The 17,470-nt window shown below is 43.8% G+C and overlaps 1 protein-coding gene across 1 annotated transcript in view; it reads left to right on the forward strand.

The window, feature by feature from the left end:
* Window positions 1-17,125, forward strand: part of SCARB1 (scavenger receptor class B member 1) — a 40,474-nt gene extending 23,349 nt beyond the window's left edge. The window contains exons 7-13 of the mRNA XM_065417985.1: window positions 780-895; window positions 3,411-3,577; window positions 5,240-5,358; window positions 8,600-8,673; window positions 10,114-10,165; window positions 10,896-11,042; window positions 17,000-17,125. Of these exons, the coding sequence (XP_065274057.1) occupies window positions 780-895; window positions 3,411-3,577; window positions 5,240-5,358; window positions 8,600-8,673; window positions 10,114-10,165; window positions 10,896-11,042; window positions 17,000-17,125 (801 nt within the window). The remainder of the gene's footprint in view (window positions 1-779; window positions 896-3,410; window positions 3,578-5,239; window positions 5,359-8,599; window positions 8,674-10,113; window positions 10,166-10,895; window positions 11,043-16,999) is intronic.
* The last annotated feature ends 345 nt before the right edge of the window (window positions 17,126-17,470 follow it).

The raw sequence follows: 17,470 nt of genomic DNA on the forward strand, positions 1-17,470 counted from the left end.
TTTTTTCAAACTCTGGATATCTTAGTAAGACTAACTTGGTAGTGATGCAACTTAAAGTGGAAAAACTGTCCAGAGGCCTCTGGATCATACTAGTGCCTGTCTAATGGCCAATTTTAGCAGCCCTACAAAGTGGTGTGTGGTGGTTTTTTTTGGTAGCCACAATTCAAAGCCTGCTGTTCCCAGATAAGTCAGCAATGCTAGCCTCTGATTCCCTAAATCTATTTTTGTCATGAAGCACTGGTATTTATTTGGACTCTCCTCAAATATAAGAGGGCATCCAAGTCAGTTTGGAGGGGAGTGGGACTTTCAAACATAAAGATGGCACTCCATGCATGGGAAACTTGAAGACCCTCTTAATGTTACTTCCCTTTTTTCGTTCCCTTTATTTAAAAAAAAAAAAAAACCTTCCAAGCACCTGTGGAGCTCTAGAGAGGTCCTGCCACCTCTTGCTTATTCTGGCAAGAAATGACATCTCAGGAGGCACCACTGCATGAATTGTCCATCTTCAATATTGAGGGACTGGATTCCTCTTGTTGGATGGGAGACAAGGTTTACCTGACACTCTTTTGAAGGGTCTAGTTTGAGCTTTCTAGACTTCTTTGAACTCTTGCTTTGCTGCTCACCAAGTAGAACTGCTGGAAGACTCGTTATTTTGAAGTGGAGGATGAGGAACAAGCAAACCACTCAGGGCTAAAATATAGAGGAAACTGTTAGTGCGGTTGTTTGGCTAACATAGCTGTCAGTCTGGCTTTTAAATTCTCTTGCAACTTTTCTTGCAGGTGAATTACTGGCGCTCCAATGAGTGTAACATGATCAATGGGACTTCTGGAGAGATGTGGCCTCCTTTCATGACCCCTTCCTCTTCTCTAGAGTTTTATAGTCCTGATGCCTGTCGGTAAGATTAGTTTAAATTTTGTCTTGTTCGCTGTATCTGCATGTTTAACCACATGACTGGAAGTGCAAAGTCTTCAGCTTCAGAATGCGATGTTGCTGGAAGACGTGTGGTCTTGCTTAGTTAAATAGCTATCTTCATTATAACTCGCCTGTCCTCTAAAATAACACTGATTTGTAGAACTAAACTTCAACTACCACCCAGTGTTCAAGGTAGAGTTCTGAAGTGATCTCAGATACTCAGAGTACAGTTGTTTGTCTGATTGGGCACATCTTACCATCAAAAGATCTGCTGCTCTCAAAAAATGAGTTTGCACTGGTCTACTACCTTTTCATCAAAGGTGAGCAGATATTAGCATCCCCAAAAGGGGAAAATGGAGGCTGGAAATCATGCAAGACAGAGGAATAGAATCAAGGCTTCCTTAGTCCAATCCCTTCTTTAGCCTGTAGACCACACTATCAAATGTTCTAGAACACCTGTGTTCAAAGACTCGAACAACCTAGCAGACAAAGGTGTAGCAGATCCAATTGCTGGAAGTTGAAGCTAGATAAACTCAGACTAGGAGTAAGGTGCAAACTTCTAACAGGGTAAGCAACCATTACTACATCTTCACAAGGGTGGCTGTGGTTTCTCTATCACTGGAAACTTCCTTAAAAATCAGGACTAGGTGTTTTTCCTCTATGCTCTATTTCAAGCTAGAATGAATACAGGGAAGTCCTACAGCCTGTGTTAGACAGGAGGTCAGACCATGGTTGCAGTGGTGCCATCTGGTTTCAGCTTCTATGAACTCTAGGAAAGTCAATTACAGAAGTAACTTCAGGGAAGCTAGAAGTACTCTTCACTTTCTAACCAGCTTAATTACTCCAACTGCTGCCTTTGGGCTGTTTCATGAATTTAAAGGGTCTGCAGTGTGTCCCTTTTGGTATTAAAGTGGTGACCTTTATTGTTAACAGTACTTGGAATGGCCCAGTTGGAAGCAGTGATGCATTTCCAGATTCTATAGGTGCTGAAAAGCAAGGAGGTTATTTTCCTGGCAGTAGAGGTTACTGATATTTGTATAAAGTGTTTAACATGCATTGTCTGCATCGCTGGGGCAGAGAAGTTCATTATTTCAAAACTGATTCAGTCTGCAACACTGACAACACTAATTGCATTACTGGGTAGCAGTTGCAATGCAAAACAGTAAGTTCTTGCTATGCCCGCAAACAGAATTGAAAACGTTTGGGGTTTTTTAACTTTTCCCAGTTACCATGCAAACTAGTTCACTAAGCCAAAGGCTGTCTTACAATAGAAACTTAACATCTGTGTGTGCAGAAGGTATTCAGTAATACCAAGAGAACCTAGTGCTAAGGACACAAGTTTGGGCACCCTAGCAGTTAAGAGTCCCAAGACGTGGGTTGTGAGAATCGAGCAAGGATAATCGGTTGGCCTTATCTTTCTCTAACAAAGCAGAAAGATCCCCTTCCAAGGATGAGCAATAACCTGCAGGCCAAAGTAACCATCTGTTTCTCTTGGAGCTCCATGCCATGCAGCAGTCACCACTCCCCTCCAAATAAATAGCTCGCTCCGCATATGGAAGCCTGTGGAGTCAGACGTGCTCCAGTCAGGTCATGGTGCTGTGGGTCCCAGTGAGGAAATGACATTGGTCACTTCCAATTCAGTTCCCTTGCCTTGTTCTCATGCTCTTACAAACTGAAATTAACACTATGCCTATACAGAATGTTTCCCCAGTGCCTGGCATGGTATTTATGTGAACCTTGCAGGCTGCTGTCTATAGGGATCACCTGCCCTTCCTGCAGGAGGAAAAGCTTGGCTTCCTAGAAAGGAGAATGCAGGGTTAAGTACTTAATCTCCAGGCAACGGGTCAGTAACATGCTCTGAGTACTGCTATCCCAGAACTAGACAAGGGAAGAGCCCTCCCACTGGATGGACTCCGACTCCTAGAGACATGGGTGAAACTACATGAGGAAGGGGGTGTGGAATCTTCTCTGCATCCCTGTTCATTTTCCTTGAGTGCAGAGCCGCCCGGGGGGGGGGCAAGTGGGGCAATTTGCCCCGGGGCTCCCACGAGAGGTTTTTCAGGGCCCCTGGAGCAGGGTCCTTCACTCGCTCTGGTTTCTCCCCCCCCCCCCCCGGTGGCGGGGGGGGGGGTCCTTCCGCTCCGGGACTCGCCGCCGGGCGGGAGCCCCCGCCGCCAAAGACCCCAGGCCCCCAGAATCCTCTGGGCGGCCCTGCTTGAGTGCAGCAACATGTTCTTTCCTGATTCCCCTCTTACCAGAGTGCCCCGTAGACTGTTTGTTTGTGCCACTGCTTAGGACCCCTGAGAGAAATGCCCCAGATGTAATAGGGGTGAACTTTCTCCTGACAGCCTTCTCTTAAACTTGAGACTAAACAAGGGAGAGCAGATATGGCCCATTGAATAGTCTGCTGACCCCACAAAGCAGCTCATCTGCATCCCTTAGTTATCTGTAAGAAGAACTTTCTCCTTCCCTCTAATATTTCACTGTAATCCCTCTAGATCCATGAAGCTAGTGTACGAGCAGTCTGGAGTATTTAAAGGGGTGCCGACCTATCGCTTTGTGGCTCCGAAGACTTTATTTGCTAACGGAACAGATTATCCACCAAATGAAGGCTTCTGCCCCTGCAGGGAATCTGGAATCCAGAATGTCAGCACCTGTAGAATGAGTGAGTTGTATGTCAGTCTCTCTCCAATAGCAGTTGGAGACAGCGCTATTATGCAATGCAGTCCATTCCCTTTTCATTGCAGAGAATGCACCCTAGGCTACTCTTGGGTTGGCTAGGCTAATCTCAAGCCATAAGCAGTAGTTTTCCCATCACTCCCTTGAGGCAAATCTCTTTATGGTCTTCCTACTGCTTAAGCAATACAACTAGTTACCAATGGCAGCATGCCTGGGGATTTCTGATTGTGTAGCACTTTTGCCCATGCTGTTCACCTGTGTAAGTAAAGTAAGGTGCAAGGAGGTGGGGAGGAGGGCCTGAAGCTTTAAAGCAAACAAAAAAGAAAATCAAGAACTGGTTTTAGGATATTGGCAGTCACTCTAGAATTACTAATATCAGAGGGGTAGCTGTGTTAGTCTGGACCTGTAAAAAGCAACAGAGTCCTGTGGCACCTGATAGACTAACAGATGTATTGGAGCATAAGCTTTTTGCATGCGTCTGACGAAGTGAGTATTCACCCACGAAAGCTTATGCTCCAATGCATCCGTTAGTCTATCAGGTGCCACAGGACTCTTCGTTGCTTTTTCTAGAATTACTATCTGTAAAGCTCAATGAAAATAGGGGACACAATACTTGGGATGCTTGTTTTTGCTCCAAGCAGTTATGCTACACCTCTAATAACTTACAAAATGGGCACGGTTCTAATTCTATTGCGTGGTGGGTTTTTTTTTTTTAAGATCATTCTAGGCTGTTGCCTTGCGTAAGGCAGTGATGGCCCAAGAAAAATAGGCAACAGGTCTTAATTTGAGATTGCACAACTTTTGATGGGCTGTATAGATTACCTTTTGGCATGCCACCTCTGGCAGCACTTGTTGCCCATGCAATCGGTTTTAAAAACTGTTAATATCCAGATCCTAACAAAAACCCAGTGAATGTTGCCCTCTAGAACCAAGCCTTTTACTCTTGACTTTTGCTGTGTACAGAGATGGCATGGGTCTATAGGCTATACAAAAGCCCCTTCATTGTATCCTGAGCATTTCCAGGGGATTAGCAATAAGGACAGATACATTTTCATGCAAGGTTTTTGTCCTGTGTTCAAGTTGTACATCTCTAACCTGACGTGGAGGGGAAATAGTTAAGCACAATTGAAGAGAGAAATGCATCAGTTGGGGGCATGCAAGGAGCTAAGCTGAAGCCAAATCACCTTTCAGCTGTTTCTCTGGAGAACAGCAGGCCCCAGAAAGGTAATTGTCCAGTTTTGTGAAACCTCTGGCTTCACAATCTCCAAATGCATAGAAGATGCCTGATGACACCGATGTGTCATTAAATCAACGTGGACCGTGAGAAGTGATTGGATTAAGCTGCAGCAGGGAAAAAGTAGGTTAAGTATTAAGAAATTTTAAGCTTCACTAAGCAATGGAATAAACTGCCAGGGAAGGTATGGAAATCTCCTTCACACTCATCTGCCAAAGCAGGCTTAGGACTGATTTTCTTTCTACCCAAGTCTGGAGCATGGGGTGGTGGGCTGCTGGGGGCCGGGGGAGGGACGCAGACCCTCCAGGATCCAGCTTCCAACCCAAAAGATCTTGTCTGCATTTTCTTAGCTGGCTAACTCCTCTAAATAAGCATGTTCATGCAAGCCCTCTAAGGTGACCTAACTCTGTTCAGATGCACCAGTGTTCATATCCCACCCACACTTCTACGATGCTGACCCTGTCTTGGTGGAAGCCGTCGATGGATTACATCCCAATAAGGAGCAGCATGGGCTCTTCCTTGACGTTCATCCGGTGAGCTGGCTTCAAGTCGCATGCAGGCTTTCTGGAGAGAGTGACTCTAGATGTTTTTCTTTCTAAGCTCTGCACAAAGAGGTGTCTGGGAATGTTGTTTTCAGTGTAGGCTCTAGACAGAGCCGCACATTAGCTGCCTGTCAGCTTCCTCACACTCTGGCACTGAAACTGGCACAAGAGCAGATTCCATAGTACAAGGATTTTAAATGGTTATTGCTGAGATGCGTTTAGATAAAATGGCTGTAAAACCATAATTAAAACAAACTCTCTGATCTACTTTCAGAGAATTGCAAAATACAGCGTGCCAGGTAGACACATCACCAGCATAATTGTGTTGACGGCTCTGGTCTAATTGCCCTGCTGGGAATGACTTCTCAGTCCGCTAAGGGGCTTTTCAAAATTAGTAAATAAAAGTCTAATATGTGCTAAGGGAGAATAAATGAGGTTCAAACCTCTTTTTTTTTTTTTTTTTTTTTCTTCCCTCTTCCCCCCCCCCCCCCCCCCCCCCCGTTCCTCACTGCACATCAAACCTCACCAAGAACCTGCATTAGGCTGTATCTAGTCAGAACTTAGCTGTTCTCTTGCACAGTCTGTCAAGACAACATACAGGTCTGACAAGAGCACCAGCTAATCCTGGAGAAATACTTACCTGGAGTTGACCGCTGACCTATTGTAGTGGGTGAAATGTCGTCGTCTTCCTTAGTATCGGGCAGTAAGACTCTGCTGTATGGTGCAAACAGGAATGCTGTCCATGAAGTTACAGAGCAAAGCCATTTGATGCTGTGAGAAGTAGCCCAGTGGCATACTCAAATGTACAAACAGGGCACACTTCCTAGTGATTGTGCAACAGCTATAACTGTAGATGCCCTCCTGACAGGCTGTTGTCACTACAAACGTGGAGGAATAAATACTTTTCTGCATCCTGCACTTCTTACTGCTATTGGACCCCCTTTCAACACACTTTTGGATGAGCCTGTCCTAAAACTTAAACTTTGTATCTAAAACTTAACTGAACCTTCTGGGGGAATCTTCCTTATTCTGTTCCCCTCTGGTTACTAGCTTTTGCTGGCTCCTCTTGTGACTTCGTTCTATTTCTCACCTGTTTCTCTTCCACTTCCAATGTATAATAGACACCTCCAGCTTGGTAGGCTACCAGGTCAATCCTAAAGTCCAGTTGCTGTCCTGGATCCTGTATTTTATAGGGCTTTTCCAGGAAACAAGCACCCAAGGCATGCTCAGTAAAGGCTTTTTTTAAAGCTCTAGAGAATGCAATTTGAGGATCGCCTCCTGACCAGCAGCTATGGGACTTACAAAGTGCAGTGGTGCTCTTACCAGAGGTTGGGTTGCAGGGCAATGAAGCAATCTTGACCCCATTAAGGGGCTGTGTTCTGACTTCTAGGTATCACTTGTAGAGCTGTTTTAAGCCTGCCTTTAGACAAATGCACAGGCTTAAAATAAACTCCTCTGGTTAACCAAAACAATAGCTCTCATGGAAGTGTCTTGTCAATCTTCAGGGATAAGGAGGGGTAAGATCTTCTAGAGCAGGGGTAGGTAACCTATGGCACACGTGAGCTGATTTTCAGTGGTGCTCACGCTGCCCAGGTCCTGGCCACCGGGGCGGGGGGGGGGGGGCTCTGCATTTTAATTTAATTTTAAATGAAGATTCTTAAACCTTTTAAAAACCTTATTTACTTATATATTCTAGATTTATAGAAAGACATTCTAAAAACGTTAAAATATATTACTGGCACGCAACTCCTTAAATTAGAGTGAATAAAGGAAGGTTTGGCACACCACTGCTGAAAGGTTGCCAACCCCTGGTCTAGAGCTAAGTAGTATCTTGCAACTACAGCTGTACACCATCAGTCCATGGTTTTTACAATATTTGGGCAGAGGTAAGTGTACTTTGGCTCTTTAAAAGGAAAAGATTAATTCCCCCCCCCCCCAATTACTTGCTAATCTGTGTAGACCATAAAATAAAGTCCATGGCAATGAAGCTTAATTAAAATAGCTGTAATAAACACGAGCCATGGAGATAAAATCTCAGTTGCACAATTCACAGAATGTTCTGTTGCTTCGCACTACAAAGCTATTGAAGGTTAGTAGCAGAGGCGTGGGAAAGGCTGGTGAGGGTGGGGAAGATATTAAATAGGTGTAAGAGTATTATGCTACCCATAAACAGGACGCTGTAGTGATATTGCAATCCTGCTAAAGCCTTAATCTTGTTAGTTTTAACTCTCCGTGGTAACATCATTTTGGCAGATGTTTTGATAGTCCAACAGTTTGTATCTAAACACCTGTCAGTCATCCTCATGGATGTTGGCACCACTGTGGAAGTAATGTGAGTAAATGAATTAGTAAGTGGCTTGAATCAAAGAATGAAACCTTGTGTGGGTGGTCGTTCGCTTGCCAAATTCCCCAGTGACGGGGCTTTTTGTGCATCTTGCCACCTTGACACTTAGGATATTGCCCTGCAGACAACTCATGCTCTTAAACGTCAAAACAAGCTGACATTGCACTAAAACTATCTTTTTCATAAATTAGACTAGGATACAAACACCCAATTTCTTAATAGTGCCAACTTGCCTTTAGGCCTTTGAGTGCATCTGATGAAGTGGGTTTTAGCCCACGAAAGCTTACGCCCAAATTTGTTAGTCTCTAAGGTGCCACAAGGACTGGTTGTTTTTAAGAGTGTAAGTCAGTTATTTGGCCTTGCTGTGTGCTGACTTGACAATATTGGTCTGCTACAGTGTTTCTCCGTTAGCACTACTCTGTATCAGTAGTAGCAGTTCTTTTGTGCCAGCTTTGGTTTTTAATCTTGTCTTGTGATTTGAGGAATGGTTTGCTCGCCCACCTTGGAGGACCCTTTCAATTACCTTCTGAAAGCAGAGTTCTTCTGCTAACGATCAGATTTCCCAGAAGAGGCTGTTTTGATCTTCCTAGAAAACTGTTCTGTCTTCTGAATCCTGACTCGACTGCCACACCTTCTTGTCTCTGCTTAAGCACTCCCCGTAGCCCAGGCTTAAAGTGAAAAGCAATGATACCTCTTAAGGCAAGGTCTTCCTCAGAGCCGTTTACCCTCTTTCTGTTCTCCTTCCCTCGCCTCTTTTGCATGTGCTAGGCGCTTTCACATGTTGCAATTCTGTTAGTGGTTTGGGGTTTTTTTTTTTTTAAGAGCTTTCTTCTACATGAACACCAGGCAGTATTGCTGAGACGTGCTTGGTTTCCTGTTTTAATGCAGGTCACGGGAATTCCAATGAACTGCTCCATCAAGCTGCAACTGAGTCTGTATATAAAGAAGGTCTCTGGCATAAGGTAAGTAGCTTGCTTTGGGGATGTCCAAGAGACATGTGGCTTACATGCTTCTTCACAAATGTAATGCTGTTTGAATAGCTTCTTTGTTATAATTCTTCTGGATCCAAAAAAACCAGCTCTATGTAGGACAATCTATTCACTGTCTAATCCCATTCCTCAGTTTCACGTCAGTTGTCAAACCTAAACTTGTCAAGATATTGACACAAAAATACCTCAAAGCCTAGTGCCTTCTCTCCGAGACATTTCTACTCAGCTGAGCTCATGAACAGACAAGCCCTACATGGCTTTCCACATGTAACGCACCATATGCAGGTATATGCCTCTTCAGTTGGCTTTCTTATTTATCTTGCTTTAGCTATTTGTGTGGACGAAACCTCTGAACCAGTTCATGGCTATGTCTACACTAGACTCCTGACAACATGGCTGTGGTGTTCACACCTCTTCACACCCCTGACACAGCTATGCCATCAGAACACCCAAGTGCAGACACGGTGATCCTGGCAAAACTGCACTTACCAGTGTAGCTTTTTACTTGGGGAGTGAGGGTGGCTTCTATACTGGTGCAAAGTGCTTTTACAGTTGCATCCACACTAGGAGATATATTGGCAAAGCATTTCTAGTGTAGACATAGCCTAACATTAGACTGCAGCTTTAAGAGCTTGGAATGTAGCAGTGCCTAGTCATGCAATAGTCTCCGTGTTCTGATGGCCCTGTTGCAAATGAAATACAAAGTAGACTCCCTGGGTCAGAGTTCTGAAATGTGTGCTCACAATTGCAGTCAGCCTTCCAAAAGCACGCTCCTGCCACTCAAGTATCAAAACAAGTGGCCAGACTTCCAAACTGGGTGCTGAGCTCTTCTCGAAATCTGGTGCGATAGCACTTGGAGCAGTAGGTTACTTGCTCTTGGAGGAGGAGGTAAACTTGCACTCTCTAGACCAGTTTTATTCCAGCCTCTAACAATTAGCTGAGGCAGCAACACTATGACCTACATTTCCAGTACCACATAGGTTGCCAGAATGCATTATAATAACTCTTGGATTAAGCACAGAGGTTCCCATTCAACTCAATGCTTCCAAAGTGATCCCTTTTGGAAGTCTAAGGGAAGAACCATGGTATTTCAGATACTACAGTAATATCTGGGAAATGCTGACTGTACTTATTAAACATCAACTAAAATTCAAGTTCTTCCCCTAAAAACTAACAACTTTAAAGTTTTGCATCTGAGCAGTTTAGTCAGACCTAATATTGCATAGAAAGAATTCACTGAAATGGGAGGGGGGGGGAGAATCACCAACTTTTTCCATTGTCTTCAGGCCTGTCAAATTTTGAAATGTCATCTAGTAAAAACTGACCAGCTCCTTAGAAACCATTGGAGCATAACGCTGGTATGTGTCGATTGACTGATTATAAATATAAGTGTGAACCTTTCTTTCTGTTTAGTCAAACAGGACAAATCAAGCCGGTTGTCTTGCCTATACTTTGGTTTGCAGAGGTGAGTTGGATTGACTCCCCTTGGTTGGAAAAGTAATGTTAACCATGCAAAATCTGTACCGAAAAGGAGGCAATGCAGGGGCAGTTGGAAGAAGTAGATGGTTTGTAATGAGAGCAGTGTGGGAAGGGACTAGAAGGGCAGCGTTACATGTCTTTACTGGAGAAACTTCAACTGGAGTAAAGGTCTAAGCTGCACTGTTCTTAATTGGAACTTTGCATAAATGGATTAGAAACACTTGGCTGCACACTTAATCTCTTCCTGACTCAGTCGTGCAATTTGAGTGCGTAACCTCTTCTGATCACTTGTGTGTTTAGAAAGCATCAGTGATATTCTTGCTTAAATTCTCGGTCTAGGTCTCCCAAGTTAACACAGGTGGGCAAACGCCTACCAGCTGTACAAGCTGGAAGGGCATGCTGGGTATTTGTCACTTAATGAAATGAATAAAACTTAATGTCGCTAGCCCAAACATTTTAGCCCCGGCTGTCTAGGCATTTATTACAAGTTAAACCTACTATTGGTAGTACAAATTCCAATGCAGCTTCTGTTTTAAAGACTAGCATTTATTTCCTTGTGGTCTGTTAACTTCTTACACTTCACTGAATTGCTCTATGCCAAAATAAGTTTTCCAAGCCATGCCTTAGAGGAAGCAGGGACACCACTAATACAGAATCGCTGTGCTGTGAACTATGATCTGCAAAACTGCCACTGAAAACGACTCTCTTCTGGGCAGAGCGGGGCCATTGAAGGTTCAGTCTTAAAGCAGTTCTACACCAACCTGGTACTGATCCCATCTGTGCTGGACTATGTGCAATATATCTGCATCGGTCTGGGTGTCGCTTTGATTGTTGCTGCCATTGTACTGGAGGTAAAGAGACAGGTAGGAACAAGCAAATGGCAAAACTCATGGCTTAATCAACTGATGCCAACTTTCAACCTAATCCAGAAATTTCTGATTTTTTTTTTTTCAATTGTAGTGCTAGTTAATCTAACGTAAGATTGCTGATGTCTTAAGATGTCATACTTGATGGCCACACTCCCTGCTGCGAAGTAGGCACTAGGGGCATTGCTCACCTCTGCTCACGTCTAACTCTGAACACCTGAAAGACTTCAACAAATGAGTGGGCCTTTTTAGCTGACACTAAGCTCAATGAAGCTTCTTTGTCTTGTATCTTCCAGCCCTGCCTCCAAATTCCTCATCAACATTCCTACAAGCCATTTACACCACGTGATAGGTGTGGGAAGGTCACTCTCCCTTCTTTTTTTGGTCTGACCAGAGCAAGTGTTGAAGTAGCCACTGATGCTCGTTAGTTATTGCTTGAATGGCTCAAAGTATATGAACACTTCCTTTCACGAGCTAAACCCCAAGCTTACTCTCCAGAAGTCTGGCTGCTTATTATACAGTATTGTGGCAGTTGGTCCCAGGATAATTAGCCAGACAAGGTGGGTGAGGTAATATCTTTTATTGGACCAACTTCTGTTGCTGAGAGACACAGACCAGCTTTCAAGCTCACACAGAGCACTGCTTTAGATGACCTCGAGCTCAAAAGCTTGTCTGTCTCTGTTCATAACAGAAGTTGGTCCAGTAAAAGATATTCCCTTGCCTAGCTGCTTCTTAGCACTGAGTGACTTCTCTATTTAAGATCACTAGGTGTCTTAGCAGTGGGGTTTGCTAAACCTCCTAGAAGTCTGGACTGCAACCACTTTCTGTAATGGCTGTGATCCTTTGCAGTGGGTAAAATAGACTGGAATAGGGCCAGGAGCTCACTATGTTCAATGCAGCAAGCAGGAAAGAAGAGGGTGAGCTGCTTTCTCCCTCTTCTTTCCTGGAACCCTGATTCCTGTTCCCCTCCCGCCCCCTCCCCCAGTACCAAAGGCAGCAGTATGACAGTAGTTCAGATTCTAGACTTCAGACTCCAGCAATGGATTCTGTGCATTTAGCAATTTTAGGATATTTCTACACTGAATTTTGTTAGGTCGACTTACAGCCACCACAGTAATTACTACAGTGGTGCATGTCCACTCTACCTTCCTTGGGTTGGTGGTCTGCATTCTCACCAGGAGCACTTCCACCAACCTAAGAGGGGCAGTGTGGGGAGCTGAGAGCCCACCAGCTCCTGATAAGCTGCCCTCCCCACCTCTCCATTCCCTACTGGGAGCAGGGGACAACCCACGTAAGTAACAGTGTTTACACAGACACTGTCACCCTAACTACACCAAAATAAGCCTCGTGCAGGTGGAGTAGTTATGCTGGTGTAGTAAGGCACTTACGTGGGTGGGACAAGGCTGTAGTGTAGACATGGACTTAGTTAGGTCGATGCAAGGCCGCTTACGTCGATCTAACTGTAGTGTAGACCAGGCCTTAGTTACTCAAGCCAGCTCCCAAGTTCCTAACAAGTCTGTTAACCAGTGTACATATGCAGTAGTTCCTCCCAGGTACACTTAAGACGGGAAAACTTCCTGGGGCCCTTTCTCTTGGGGAAGATCATCAAGGGGTATTGAAAATCTGCTGTTTACTCAGAGTGCAGCATATAGGGTACTTCAACATGAGTGGCCTTGGGACTTAGAGATAGTATGGGGTGATCCCACTCCCTTACTGTGCTGGAGTAATCTTGAGGATTGCTGTGTAACATGAGGATAACGCATGAGAAAAGATGCCAAAAGTTAATGCTTTAAACCCTTGATAGTGACATCTTTCAACTTTGGCCCCAAAATGTGCACCTGGAAAGACTCCAAATAGTCCGTGTTTGCTTTAAAACCGCCTCCTGGTTATTGACTAGCAAGTTGAGTGTGTGTACATATTCCTCCCAACTAGCTCATTTGAATCTGGCTTTAAATCCCACAACCTGGTACTTTGGCTCAACTTGCCTGCAATTGCGATATCTGCAACAGAGGCCCAAGCAGATCCTATTTTGCCCTCCAGTCCTTAAATCCTTGAAACAATCATGACTTCTGCATGCACTGAAGAAATGGCAGGCTTTTCCTTATCCCACTTATCTTAAAATGGGTTTGAATATCAGCAGTTAACTAGTTGCCAGGGTTTTCCAAGTGGTGAATAATTGGATTTAAACCAAGCCACACGGCAGCATAATTGACTTGGGCATATTATTTCCAAATCCCTTTGTTGCAAAGTGAGCGTGGATGAACAATTCCAAAGGAATACCAGGTCTGTAATCTTAAAGCTAAACCATTTACTGTATAGTGAAACTGATTCAATAGTGTTTGATTCACTTGATGGTTCTCTGAAGTGATTTAGATTAGTAAATTAGCTGGGATAAGTGATGATCAAAACTATAGTACAAGTGACTGACCTGTTAGTAGTGAGCGCCATTATGTGAAAAGCAAAAGTGCTGCTATTCCTTGGCATAAAGTGGGAACCACACGATTGACTTTGATCGTACTTTAACAAGGAGGATAATTAACCATAGGAAAATGTAACAAGGGTTGTGGGTGCAGTCTCAATTCCTGGCATCCTTTAAATCAAGGGTGTGTGTTTTTTTTTTTTTTTTTTTTTTTTTTTTTTTTTTTAAAAGCTGTAGTTTGAAAGGAAATATTATGGGGAAGTTCTATGGCCTGTGTGATACAGGCAGTTAGACTAGATCAATGGTCCCCCTCTAGCCTTGGAATCTATGAAACCAGAAGCTACTCCACATTTATGCTGGTCTGAGACTTTACACCCCTGCTCTATCCAGCTCTTGCACCCTTAGATGGAGGCGGGGCTTTGAGCACAGAGCAAGGAACCCAGTTAATTCTGTAGGGAAGCCCAGCCCAAAGAACTTCCTGTGGGGGTGTTTATGCAGGGCAATTGCAACCAGTGTATTGCTGTCAGATACACTGTCTCACAGCTCCTTCCAGTGGCCACTCTACAGGAGTTGGTTTTAACAGGGACACCACAACAGACCCTAAAACATGGGTATCCTCTACAGGGAGCACTCTACCAATGGGGATTCAGTATAGGGTCAATGAACTCCAATTGGCCACTTGCATGAATGGAGGCCTCTGGCAGCAAACGGTGAATACTGATCTGCAAAAGAGAATCCTAGGCACAAGGCAGTTGCAATTATCCATTGGTGAGCAACTAGTGTTGCCAGCTAAGCCACAACTGAGCCTGTATTGGTGCTACACAACCAAATGTGACTTCAAGAAATTTTCTTCTTACCCACTGAAAAATGAGTGAACAAAAATCACAGCAGAGAACCTGGAAGTGGCCCTATAAATTTGTAGGGGAATCATGTTGAGCATTTAGGGTTACGTAACTACATAGTGATCAATAGATGCATAATACAAACTGCAACACAGGTCAAAATAAAAGCTGCATTTAAGGTACAGTCTTGATTGTTCTAGTGAAGTGTTAATAATCAGCTCTTAATAGATTGCTTAATCAACCACAGTCCTCCCTCTGAAGAGCCAGAATGCTCTTGACTGAGTGCCTGTGGTTAAGGCAAAGGCTCTAAATCCATCTGTGATCCATTATGAAATCTCCTTAAATTCTTGCAACTGCACATAAAATGTACTTTATTTCCCAGAGCAGCTTTCTAGAGGGAGCACTGTTGCTTACTCAACCTCAATGAGATACTGGAAAATGTTAAATAGTCTCTTAAATGCAAAGTTAGATTCTGGATTGTAACTTGAGCCAATTTAAAATGGTGTCTGTCTGTCCCACCAATCCAAACAAAAGCTTTAAAAACAACAAGAAATCCCCCCCCTTGCACAACCACAGCAAAGTTTGCATGCAGTGACTCTGTGCGACAATCCCAATCCACTGAACAAACCCTTTTATGTTTCATTAGAAGTCTCTCAAGAGTCTGAAATGTGAACAGACCATTTTAAAGATGGCTTGGTACAGATTATTAATCTTCTTAAAATAAGAACAACGTTGTAGCTCTAATTTAAACTCCGTGTAAAGAACTAGAATTTAGTAACTAAGTAAACCATGATTACAACTTAAACATAGCCACCCTTTTTCAAGTGGAAACATCTTCCAAATGTCTTTTAAAATACAACATAAACTAGCCTGATTATTTTCTAGGAAAAATGCTTTTTATTTTGGAGTAGCAATAAAAAGACTAAAGAGGCCGACCAGGCCTTGTCCGAAAAACCGTTGACACCAGTTAAGGGGACGGTGCTGCAGGAAGCCAGCCTGTAGGTGGGTACCCAGTAAAGGTAAAACTCTTCTCTAAACAATGCTAACTTGATAAATCTGCCGAAATGTTGCTTAAATCTATCAAACTACATGTGAACATTGAGCACTTTAAACTACATGCCCTCTTGGTAAACTTTATTCATGCTTCGTGGCAATAAGCTTGCTTTGGGTTAAACTAGGAAATGGGAATATTGCATGCATTTAGATCGCACTTCATTAGGTGTTGGGGATAGAAGGTGCACGTAACTCTTCTTTCAAAACCCCCTTCTTGGTGGATTCATGGGAAGCACTATCTGCAGTCCTGGAGATTGGCTAGATGTATGTGACGGTTGGCATGGAGGTGAGGTCCTATCATCTGTAAGAACTTTTGCTTGCTGGGGCATAGAGGGGGTAAAATCAGCAATGACCTACAAGAGCCTGGGTGACACCTGTGGATCTGCCTCACTTCAGCCAAATCTGAAAATGAATTTGGAGACCAAAACTTGTTACTCTTCAGTGTTATAACAGATACAGCCAACACCAGTCGAGACTAAGCAACACTTTTAAAAGCGGTGAATTAGGAATGGATTGATTAAAACTTTCTTGGCACATGCTAAATATTTTTAGCTTCTATATCAAGGTGTTGAACTGTTCAACCTTTTAAATGTGCGCTCGCTTTGTGGATCGAGATGCATACTCCAGTTAAAGGCCCTGTAATCAAGAAAAGAGCCGTTCCTAAAAGGGAGTCTAACACACGTGCTTAAGTACTTTCCAGGTTGAGCAGCCTGAGATTGCTTAACCTCACTTGGGGTAAAAATCTCCCAGGAGGGGCCTCTCCTGGGATTCCATGAGGTCCCGGTGGGAGCTCTGTACAAATATGGAGCACCCACATGGAGCGGAGGATACATCTCTCATTAGGCAGAATAGAGGGTTGTATTGCTTCTGAGCTTTAGACTTAAAGAATACTCTGACAAGATGTGGCCCAGTATTACCAGTTTGGCTATTTCATACTGCTTACATACATTAGGATTGCTCTTACTTTTCTGTAATAAATGAAGTCAACCACTTCCTAAAGAATGAGTCACCAGGTCACTCTGTTCTCATGCATGATGCTTACTTTGGAAAGCTTTTGGGGTTAAGTTGCCATACAGCTTGTTTGTCTATGCAAAAGGCTTTTGCAGTAAACTTTCATTGGCAGGATGGAATAGCCCAGGAATGGACCAAGTGCTGTAGGTTGCTGGGGTAATGTATTAATTAGAATGCCTGATGTATTTGCTGTCTCATTGAGATGCTACTGTAGTAAATGCCAATTTTACACCCCTCTTGAAACCTGTAGTTCTTCAGATTTTTCATCCTGGCTTTGTTTTGAAACCTCTGTCGAATGTTCTGTGATCAAATGGACCACATGTTGGTGCTCTTAAGCATTTACTTCTCCCAAGGGCAGCAATAAACACTGGGATGGACAGTAGCTGTGGGTTAATGAACATCCAGTTTCTGGTCTCTGAATGGGACATGTTGTGGGGGAGCAGCTGGCTCCCCCTTTGTGGGTGTCACTAAACTGCAGATTAGTCTGGAGTTTTTACATGATGACAAATTCCAGTGCTGAACATACTGTCAGGTAGCCTATGTAAATCTTTAGTCACTGGGTTGTGTGATGACCAGTGCTGGTGTCTAGCTGCACCCTGAGTCACCTGTCCTTGCTTTTATTCATTCAGAGAAACGCCAGAGAGAAGAGCCCACAAGAGCCAGACCCACAGACTGCACCATCTTGGTCTTCAGAAACAACACCACTCCTTCAAGACGCTAGTAAAACAAACCAGAACAATGCTGCTGAAGCCTGAAGTGCCAATCTCTTACAGGAGGGTGATTCCCACTGGTACCTGTGACTGTGCTTAGGGATCAGACTCACTCTGGGTCCATTGGCAGGATCCTAGAAAGGAGATGCAGAGTTGGGTAAAATAACTGATTCTGAACAATCTTGAGAGAGGCACAAAATACTCTCCGAGGCTATTGAACTGTATTGCCACAGCTCATACTTCCTGCACCAAGACACGAGATGAGGATAAAACCAGTTCAGTCCTAGCATTTGAAATACAAAATATTCAACATTTGTTGGCCTGGGGCTGGCATGGGCTGAGACCTCTCACCTGCTACTTCTAGCCTGGCAGGGATGAAGAATACCTGCT

Source organism: Emys orbicularis, chromosome 16 (assembly GCF_028017835.1).
Source record: "Emys orbicularis isolate rEmyOrb1 chromosome 16, rEmyOrb1.hap1, whole genome shotgun sequence".
In the NCBI taxonomy this organism is placed as follows: domain Eukaryota; kingdom Metazoa; phylum Chordata; order Testudines; family Emydidae; genus Emys; species Emys orbicularis.